Below are 11,082 nucleotides of genomic sequence, written 5' to 3'. Positions count from 1 at the left end.
GGGTAACCTTGAGGTCTACATTAAAGACACAAATAGATTTTGGCTTATTAAGTTTTGGAATGGCAAACTATTTTTATGTAGTTTAAACAGTAGACATAAAACTCACACAACATTGCCATGAAACCATGCAGTTTTCAAAGGCAGACGCAGGAAAGACATATTGTCGAATGCTGGCTTGCTTGTCCTACGTAGAACCATTCATTTGAACAATCCTGCCCTCCCCCTACTCTGCACAATGTATTTTCAAAATGGTATACACACACAGGTGGTGCTTGAAAAAACCTGCTATTCAGCTGACCTGTGCTTTTGCAGGCATTGTCTTCAGAGGGCTTGTATGTACTGTCATTGGTGGAAAGGCAAGTCAATCATTCAGTGTATCCAATAAACATGGAACATGGTAGCCAGAGTGCCGCCACTGCCCAAAAGCCTGTTGAGATGATGTGGAACCTTTATCAGTGTCTCCCAAACCCCATTGGTATCCAACGTGTTGGTAACATGAGTGTGTGTACGAAACTTTTTTTTATAATATCCTACTTCACTAAACACATTCATTTTCCTTTCTTTTATTTGTGTAATGCATAGTGGGATTCAAAATAATTTACATATATTCGTTTGAAAGGTACAGTTGCATGACTATATCATTTGTTTTTTATTTGACTGAACAGAAAACAAAAATTACTTAACAGTTTAACTGCTTCATCGTGTACTTTTAAGTGAGCTCCTCTGTAAAATATATGTACATTTTGTGTAGGTGTGCATAAATATATGTATATAGTCAATATACATACAAAGGAACATACGCACGCACACGCACACACTGACAGATAAAACATTGTATATGGCATAATTAGTAATATGTCACCAGATAAAAAATATCGTATTCATTCTGCATTCCTCTTCCAGAAGGTCGCGCTCGACGCTATGTTCTGAAACATTCGGTAACAATTGCATCTTAAAGAGTATTCCACTAATCAACGAAATGCAAGGGCAGATGCTGTCAGAGATCCGAGTACAGTTTGATAGGCTAAGTGAGGTTGCAAATTAAAGTGAGTCTGGAGCAATCGCGGCCTAGTCGTGAAGGAACTGTAAACTGCGAACTTCAGACTTGACCAGTTCCTCGTTTTCCTGTTGCCGTGGCAACACGGTAGGCGATTTCAAATGTCAGGAGCTCTCACAGACCTGAGTGGAACACAAGAGAAGCAGTTGTTAAAGACAGAACAATGTTATCTGAACAAAACATAAAAAGGCTACTTGGCGAGAGTGCCACGTGGATGGGAGCGAACATTGGTGGTTTGGTGGCATTGCAATAAAAACAGTAAGGGCCTGATTTACAAATGCAGATTTTTATGGGACTTGCTTTTGCAAATCAGGCCCTGTTCAACATTTCAGAGAGTTGTTCACGAGATAGCCAAACGCTGTCTAATGGATTTAACATAAATAAAAAGTGTTTTTCAACGGGAAACCCCCATTGAAAAAAAAAGCTTTGTGAATCAGGCCCTTATAGAACAACCTTGAGTAGCAGAACATTTCGTCTTGAAAATCCAGAAGAGCACGTGGGGCAATATTAGTAAAATGGAACAATTTTGTATTGTATTAGCACCAGGCCCAAAAGTGTTCTTGCACAATCATTTTTCGATGGATTTTTACACCAAGGAAAAGTGTGACCTACTACTAATACGTGATGTATTTTCACTAGGCCAAACACTGTCCTGATGCAAAAAAATGATAGTTATTTTGCTGCAGGTAATTTTTGCTATATGCAATATGCAACATTACATTTGCACTGATGCAACATTTCTATAATCTGTCCATTAGGGCAAGATTACATAACCATGCACCAGTGTAAATTCATTTTGCACCTTATTAGCACTACGGAAAAATTGTCCAAGTGTAAAGAAGGCATTCTTTCAATTTATTAGACCAATGGTTGTCCTAATGGTACTATGAATGCTTTAGGCTCTTAGACCCAGGGCAAAAGCATTGAGAGTGCATTTTCTGCCTTAGGGACATCGTGGCCCTACTGATCCCTTGCACTAGAGGAAGGTTCTGTAATGCCATCTAATGTTAGCATATAAGCATTTGTCTCCATGTAAGAATTGCAACTTTGGGCCCGATTCATAGAATATTTTCCCGGTTCAAAGTGAATTTGTACTGCTGAAAAGTGACTTTGCACCGCCGACACGAACCCTGATTCATGGAACTGTGCAAAGTGTGTTTTTGCCGTGCAAAGTCCGGACAAGGTCATTTTGAACTGCGAAAACAAATATATGCGCTGACTTTGCCCGGACTTTGCACTGCAAAAATACACTTTGCACGGTTTCATGAATCAGGGTTTGTGTTGGCAGTGCAAAGTCCCTTTTCAGCAGTGCAAATTCACATAAACCGGCAAATATTCCATGAATCAGACCCTTTATATTCAACTCCCTAAGCATCATACTTTGGAAACAAACTGCCAATAACTATAAGCAAGACAAATGCCCACAGAAAAGTAATACATTTTAATATAAAAGGGATGCATACATAAGAGGAAGGGGGTAGGGCAGACCGATCACATATCAAAGGAAATGGATGTGATGCCCTAAAGTTTTATGGAAGTAGGGATGCATAGAGGAAATGTTGATGTGAATAACCAAACCGCAGTTTTTTTTTTTACAATGATTTATTACGCTCTTCTAAGATGGATTATGAGGGGTTGCTTGAGAGCTGAACAAAGATGGTGGCTCCCTTGTGGCTCTCTTGTGAGCTCCATTCAAAGGCCCGCATATCGTGGGAAAATACTGCTACACCCAATAGGCCTCATTATAACTTTGCTGGTCTCGAAAAAAACAGTGTTGGTAAGCTTAACAGCACTGTTGTTTCCGCACCGGCAAAGTACAAGTCTGTCTGGTTGAGCCGCTGTGCCGGACAGGTCTGACCCTGCCGGGCACAATGGCCATTGTAGGCAGACTGCCATGGAAGCACCAGCATGTTAGCAATGGTGTCAGTGCTTCCGTGGTCCCCATTCCCATAGAGTCCGAAAGGACTCTATAGGAATGGGGACTTACAATTTGCTGGCACCTGACTTCCCGGACTACCAGGTTTGTAATGCCCTGGTGTTGCCGGGAAGTCAGGTGCTGGTAACTTATTCTGAATCTGGCGGCAACCCGCTGGTAGCACCGGCAGGGTTACCGCAGGGCCCGCAATGAGGCCCAGTGTCTTATTTCCACCAACGGACAACAGAGAGAATGCAGGTAGGCCTGTGTGCTGACCAGAGACATTTTTCTAAAGACATTTTTCTGGGAGGGAAAAAGGGGCACGTGCCCCAGGCCCCCACCCCAGAGGGGGCCCCGACATGGTTGCATGATTGAAATTAGTCAGTGCCCATTTGATTTACAAAACTAAAATAGCCCATACTATGTATGGTGCGCTGCTGAGGTGCCAAACGAGCAGCCAGTCTGTTGTTGGCCAGTGCATTTTGTCCTATCAATTAATCCTATGTTTGTTGTGTTCACTGTAGTACACAGTTTGTCCGGCCATTATAGTACAACTAGTATTATCGCCCTTCTGTGGGTTATATATAGATGTGCCATACCGAAAATTGGAATGCATATTGATATAACTGAGTGCCATGATTGCTCAGAAGATAGATCAGTTTGTTAGGTACTGGTTAGAGATTTTTGTTCATATGCCAAATCGCGGTACTAAATTCCAGCAAGGCCGACTCAGCCTTTCCTATGTCTGAGGTTGATAAACGTGCATGTATATATATATTTATGATAGTAACGCTTACAGGGTAATTCATAGAATTTTGCACAAAAGTGGCGCACGCGGCTGGCGCACTGTGTGCGCGTGCGAATGTCTGCGCCAGCCGCCTGCGCTAAAATCGATTTCCGTGCACAGCGTATTCATGTATTCTAGCCTCCAAAACCAGCTGTGGTGCAGAGTGGCGCAGCGACACTGCAGCAGTGCCAGTTACGCCCCAAGAACGCCTCTAGCACAAGGGAAAGCCATCAAAATCCCCAATCCAGCGCAAAGGGCTGCGCTAACTCTGGACCAGTTTACAGGGCTGCCAAACAGCAAACGCCAAGCGGGGAACGTGTATAACTGGGGTTTGCGTGAAGTTTCATATGCGAAAGGGCCTGTGCGAGTGGGGTACGTGTATAACTGGGGTTTGCGGGAAGTTTCACACGCGATTGGAGCAGGGTACGTGTATTACAGGGTTCAAGGGAAGTTTACACACAAAAGGGCCCTGTGCGAGCAGGGTACGTGTATAACTGGGGTTCGCGGGAAGTCTCACACGCGATTACAGCAGGGTACGTGTATTACGGGGTTCAAGGGAAGTTTCACACGCGAAAGGGCCCTGTGCAAGTGGGGTACGTGTATAACTGGGGTTTGCGGGAAGTCTCACTCGTGATTACAGCAGGGTACGTGTATTACAGGGTTCAAGGGAAGTTTCACACGCGAAAGGGCCCTGTGCGAGCGGGGTACGTGTATAACTGGGGTTCGCAGGAAGTCTCACACGCGATTACAGCAGGGTATGTGTATTACGGGGTTCAAGGGAAGTTTCACACGCGAAAGGGCCCTGTGCGAGCGGGGTACGTGTATTACTGGGGTGCGTGGGAAGTTGCACACGCGAAAGGGCAACGCCTGTGCGCGATACATCACAGACGCGCTAAGGGCCTTTGGTCCAATGAAATCGCGTACGTGTGCTGACCCGCTTACACGCTAAGGGCCTTTCCTCGAATTACACGCTGACGTGCAATTTTTTCACATGCCAAATCACTCCGTATCAAGCTGGCCACGCATACACACACGGAAGACCACGCTCCTGCCCTGAAGGCCATTTTCCTGCCCCCCCAGAGCCCCGAGCACGCTCCCACCTGCCATCTGCTGCTGCCTGACTGTCTGCTGCCCACGTGCCCTGCTATTTGGTGCCTGCACATCAGCAAACTGCAGGGGTCCAGTTGCTGTGTCCACCCCTGCTGGAACAGAAGACTCCCGACTGGGATACCATCGCTCCACAGCCCAGCTCCAGGACCCAGTTGCCCATCCACTCCTGCCTCTGGGGTTGCCATGTCGGGCACATCTCCATCTGGCACCACTGGCAACCCCCAGCCAGAGAGGCAGAGGGCCACCAGCTTCACTGCCACCGAAGTTGGTGTCCTGGTGGAGCATGTCCTGGGGCATTATGATGCCCTCTTCGGAACATCACGCGCCAACAAGGAAGGACGGGAGAGGATCTGGGATGACGTAGTGGTTGCCATCAACGGGGAGGGGGTGGCAACCCGCGACATCAAGCATGTCAAGAAGCGCTGGGAGGACTTCAGGTCCAGGACCCTCCACAAGGCTCGGCGCCTCGCGGAGGGGGTCCGGGCACGCATGAGTAACATCCAGATGAGGGTCCTGGAACACGTAGGCCCAGCGCTCCACGCCCAGATCCTTCGGAGGCAGACCCGTCCGGAGTTGAGCGGTAAGTGGCCAAGCATTGCTGTGTGAGACATGGCATGTTGCAGTGTGCTGGTAGTCTGATGCTTGCCTGTATGTGTGACATAGGCCATGTATGGATGTGTGTGTGCAGGGACATCATGGTCATGCATGTGAGACCAGTTATGTGTGAGCCACATGGTTGGTGCATGTGTTTTAATGCAACATGGGGAGCTCTATGTGGAATGCACACATGAAAGCATGGCTGTCTCTGTTCCTGGACATGAAGGGGGGGTGAGGAATGGGTGCTGATGTCATGTACATGTATGGTGCACATGTGTGTGTGTGTGTGCCAGAGAAGTGTGTGTGTGACTTTGAAACGCCATGGCTGCATGTGACTTTGAAGGCAACATCTTGGTTTACAGGGGCCCTTCTACATGGATGTTGATGTTGATTGCAGGCGCCAGGACTGTTTCTGCATGTGTGTTGTGTGCATTCACCCATGTGTTGTGGAATGACAGGACGGAAGTGACATTTGACAGTGCCACTCATGTGTTATTGTTTCCTGTCTAGGGTATTTTGTACTCTACCCTGATGCATGTGTTTTATGTCTCCCTCTACGCAGCGTCAAGTGAAGAAGAGGGTGGAGACGGCGCTGTGGAGCCAAGCGGCGGGGATGCCTCCACTGGGCGGCGACGCAAAGCCCAGCCACCCTCCCAGGTATTACCATCATCCGGGACCGAGCGGGCTGGTGCTGCGTCTGCCACAACAGCTGTGGCGGAAGGGCCTGGTGAGCCCCCACACGGGCTTCCAATGGCGGAAGACGGTGTGGAGACATCCAGGTTGGTGGTCTCCACAGAGGAGGAGGAGCCCGCTACTGAGCCGCACATGGGGCCTGGTGGGGGTAGTACGACTGGTGCAAGTGGTGCAGTCCATGGCCAGGGTCAGGAGGCAGCACAGGTCACCGCGGAGGGGCCTGTGCATGTCGCTGTCCCTGACCCTGTGACTGCACCACCATGCACCAGCAGGGAGTCCCCGTCCCAGGCCCGTCCGCAGGTAGGGGAGAGTGCCATGTCACCTGCCTCTCCACTACCTGCGGACGAGGGGTCCCACGAACGTATGGGCTCCGTCCTGGTTGGTGGGTCCCTACATGTGTCGCGCACTCTGTCGGACCTCTCCTCTTCTGGAGACTATGCGCCAGTCATTCTCCACACCGTCTTCTGGCCCAGATTCCACCAGGGCCCCCTGTGGACCTGGCCCGACCAACACAGCCAGCTTGGTGGAGCTCATATCCCTGCCACAGTCGGGAGTCAGCGGCCAAGCAGGGGTGGACACCACAACTGGAGACCAGCTGATGGAGGATGTGCAGGCACCATCAGACCCGGCACATGGACAGCAGCAGCAGGAGCAGGCTCTAGGTGGGAGCCATCATGGCTCGGGGCCTTCGACATCGGAGGGGCAGGCATCGGCCAGAGGGCAGGAGGACCCAGGACTGGAAGTGTCTTCCGTGTGGCAGTGGTTAGGCCATGCCATAGATGCGGAGCGGGAGCGGGCAGAAGAGGCACGGCTCACGATGGTCAGGGCGGAGAACTCCATGCGGAGGGTCCTGAGGCGGGCCGAGTGCCTCAAGGCAATTCGCAGGGAGTTGGAGGAGAACATGTCGTCGTCCCTGCGAACCCTCAGGGCCATGGAAGAGGACCGCCTCCAGGACATTGAGCAGGAGTTCGATGATGCCCTGGCCCGGGACATCCAAAAGTGAGCCATCGGACTAGCACGCTGCCCTTGTAAATAGTTTTTAGAGTTAGGTTTCCTTTTCGTTTTCCTTTTATTTGTGGTCAATGGACAATGCCACAAAAATTTGTATATAGTTATATTTTTAGGTAGTTAAGTAGGTAGGTTTCAATTTTTTTGGTTGGGATCATGGACCCTTTACATCCTTGGACAATGGATTGTAAATAGTTGGACTATGGATCGATTTCTCTTATTTTCTGTATTATGAACATGAAGCAATGGAGATTTTTGTTTACATTTCCTTTGGATTTGCATTGTTGGAGGTTGACTTTGGACTGTTTCACTGCTAGGGGGTGGGGGTGCAGGGGGACATGAGTGGGGGCCTGCTGGCAGGTGCCCTGCACTGCTGGGGGGTGGGGGTGCAGGGGGACATAGGTGGGACATGAGTGGGGGCCTGCTGGCAGGTGCCCTGAACTGCTGGGGGTGGGGGTGTAGGGGGACATGAGTGGGGGCTGGCTGGCAGGTGCCCTGCACTGCTGGGGGGTGGGGCTCTGGGGGACATGAGTAGGGGCCTGCTGGCAGGTGCCCTGCACTGCTGGGGTGTGGGGTTGCAGGGGGAAATGAGTGGGGGCCTGCTGGCAGGTGCCCTGCACTGCTGGGGGGTGGGGGTGCAGGGGGACATGAGTGGGGGCCTGCTGGCAGGTGCCCTGCACTGCTGGGGGGTGGGGTGCAGGGGGACATTAGTGGGGACCTGCTGGCAGGCGCTCTGCACTGCTGGGGGGTGGGGGTGCAAGGAGACATGAGTGGGGGCCTGCTGGCAGGTGCCCTGCACTGCTGGGGGGTGGGGGGTGGGGGTGCTCGGGGACATGAGTGGGACATGAGTGGGGGCCTGCTGGCAGGTGCCCTGCACTGCTGGGGGGTGGGGGAGCAGAGGGACATGAGTAGGGGCCTGCTGGCAGGTGCCCTGCACTGCTGGGGGGTGGGGATGCAGGGGGACATGAGTGGGGGCCTGCTTGCAGGTGCCCTGCATTGCTGGGGGTGGGGGTGCTGGGGGACATGAGTGGGTGCCTGCTGGCAGGTTCCCTGCACTGCTGAGGGGTGAGGGTGCAGGGGGACATGAGTGGGGGCCTGCTGGAAGGTGCCCTGCACTGCTGGGGGGTGGGGGTGCTGGGGGTCATGCGTTGTTGATCAATAGTGCGAGGTGACATGTGGCTTGGCTGGGGGGCATGCCCATGGTGGATGGCTGCCTGCGGGACATGACCAGGGGTGCAGGGTAGTCCCCTGTGGTGTGGGCTGCATGCAAGGTCCATCGAGGGTGTAGAGGGAACACCTGGGTGGACCCAAACTGGAAATCACATGTAGGACTCCCCTGCACCCCGAAATACACGTACCCTGCTGAAATGGCGTGTGAGACTTCCCGCGAACCCCGTAATACACGTACCCCGCTCGCACAGGGCCAATATTCCTGGGGTTCGCGTGAAGTTTCACATGCGAAAGGGCCCTGTGCGAGCGGGATACGTGTATTATGGGCTTCACGGGAAGTCTCACACACCATTTCATCAGGGTACATGTATAACTGGGTTTCGCGTGAAGTTTAACACGCGAAAGGGCCCTGTGCGAGTGGGGTACGTGTATTACGGGGTTCGCGGGAAGTCTTACATGCCATTTCAGCCCTGGGTCCTCCTGCCCTCTGGCCAATGCCTGCCCCTCCGATGTCGAAGGCCCCGAGCCATGATGGCGCCCACCTTGTTGCTGCTGCTGCTATGACTCTGCCTGTGCCCTGGCTCTTGCTGCCTGCACATCCTCCTCCGGCTGGGGTGCAGTTGTTGAGGTGGCCACCCCTGCTGGACTTCCGACTCCCGACTGTGGCAGGGATGTGTCCTCCACCAGCCTGGCCGCAGGGTCAGAGGCAGCTCCACAGGGTACCCAGGTGATAAATGGGTGGGAAGATGGCATGGAGGACGACTGGGGCATAGGGGGTTCAGTTGAGGAGGGGGTCGGAACAAGGTCCAGAAAACGGAAGAATCCGGCCCTGGTGAGCTGTCCCAGTAGGTCTACGTGGTCAACGAGCCATCTGAGAAGACGTGCAGTCTCCTAATGGAAAGACTGCAGGTCAGCTCGCATGGCCCGTTGACGCAACGCCACCCCACCCAGGACAGGCTCAACCCGGTCCCGGATAGCCACGTCCGCAGGGAGAGGAAGGCCAGTTATTGTAAGCGGATCCCCTCCCTGAAAACGGGTCTGGACGTAGGCATCCCTGCGTGTGCGGGATGATGCAGTCACAGGATTGGGAACAGGATTACACACAGGCACCTCCGCGGTGGCCTGTGCTGCCTCCTGTCCCTGCCCCTGCCCCTGCACTGCACCACTGGCACCAGTAGAATCCCCACCTCCAGACCCCGTCTCTGTCCCTTGCACGGCCTCCTCCTCCACCAAACCCCCCACCAACCTGGATGACTCCGTGCAATCTTCCTCCGTCGGACCCTGTGGGGTCTCAGCTGCCCCTTCTGCTGCCGAGGAGTCCAGCTCCGACCTCCACCTCTTGGATCTTCCCTCGGCAGCTGCGGCCTGGGACGCGGCACCGGACTCCTCACTCCCCGACAAGATGACATCCTGGGAGGGGAGCCGGGCCTTGCGTCTCCGGCTGGCAGGATGATACCTGCCGCTGTGCTCCACAGCACCCTCTCCGCCCTCTTCTTCAGTTGACGCTGCAGACAGGGAGAGATAAAACACAGGCATTAGGGCACTGTACAATGGACTGATATACACATGACAGTTGCACATGACTGGCATTGTTTAACTACAGACACGGCATCACACTCCATGACATACATGTCATTTTAACTCACACACATGAACATTTAAACAGCAACATTGCACGAGGCAGCACCATCCATACACATACAACAGCATGAACAGGCAAAGGTGAGCCTAACATCACATGAAACACAAGGAGTGCACTAGACATGCACACACGCCACCACACTTACATGCATGTCTACATCTCCTCCAACTGTTGCAGTGATGAGATCGCCATACATGTCACATCTGCCATTCATCCTTCTACATATCAGTGTCACGTGCATCCTTGTTGCATCACATTTGCACACTTGTCAGATACACATACATTCACATGTACACAGTGCTGATACATGCATTATGAACCACCATCCATACCACAACCATGCCAATGTACATACACAGAAATTCAAACATGTGTGCTCCCACACATGCATTTGCCCAGCATGCTTACCAACACATACACCATCAATGTGTCTCACAACTGAGAGGACTCACATGTGACTGCCTCACGCCGAAGTTCATACACATCCCTACATGCCCCTACATAAACACATGTGCAACCTGCACACTACTGGCACACCACGACACGCACAGCGTACTGTCACCATGCATGTACACTTACCGCTCGACTCCAGACGGGTCTGCCTCTCAAGGATCTGGACGTAGAGCGCTGGGCATATGTGTTCCAGGACCCTCATTTGATGGTTCGACAGCTGGCCCCGGTGCCCCTTGGCATCCGCTGCCTTAGCGAGGCGCCGGGCCTTGTTGACGGTCCTGGACCTGAAGTCCTCCCAGCGCTTCTTGACATGATGTAAGTCACAGACTGCCACCCCCTCCGCATTGATGGCAGTCAGGATATCCATCCAGATCCTGGTACAGCCTTCATTGTCGGCGCGTGAACTTCCAAAGAGGGCATCATACTGCCCCAGGACTTGCTCCACCAGGACACCAACTTCGGTGGCAGTGAAGCTGGTGGCCCTATGCCTCTCTGGCTGGGGGTTGCTAGTGCTGCCAGATGGTGTTGTGCCAGACATGGCAACCCCAGAGGCAGGTGTGGGTGGGCAACTGGGTCCTGGAGCTGGGCTGTGGAGCGATGGAATCCCAGTCGGGAGTGTTCGGTTCCAGCAGGGGTGGTCACAGCAACTA

At 52.5% G+C, this 11,082-nt stretch overlaps 1 protein-coding gene across 1 annotated transcript in view; it reads right to left on the bottom strand.

Moving 5' to 3' along the window:
- Positions 1-547: 547 nt before the first annotated feature.
- Positions 548-11,082, bottom strand: part of CDH13 (cadherin 13) — a 2,842,668-nt gene continuing 2,832,133 nt past the window's right edge. The window contains exon 14 of the mRNA XM_069638658.1: positions 548-1,179. Coding sequence (XP_069494759.1) covers positions 1,172-1,179 — 8 coding nt within the window. The 3' untranslated portion in view covers positions 548-1,171. The remainder of the gene's footprint in view (positions 1,180-11,082) is intronic.

The sequence above is a fragment of the Ambystoma mexicanum genome, chromosome 1q, assembly GCF_040938575.1.
Source record: "Ambystoma mexicanum isolate Mex_15411 chromosome 1q, UKY_AmexF1_1, whole genome shotgun sequence".
Taxonomy (NCBI): domain Eukaryota; kingdom Metazoa; phylum Chordata; class Amphibia; order Caudata; family Ambystomatidae; genus Ambystoma; species Ambystoma mexicanum.
The sequence above is the reverse complement of the archived record's forward strand: the minus strand, read 5'-3'. Positions and strand labels throughout refer to the sequence as shown.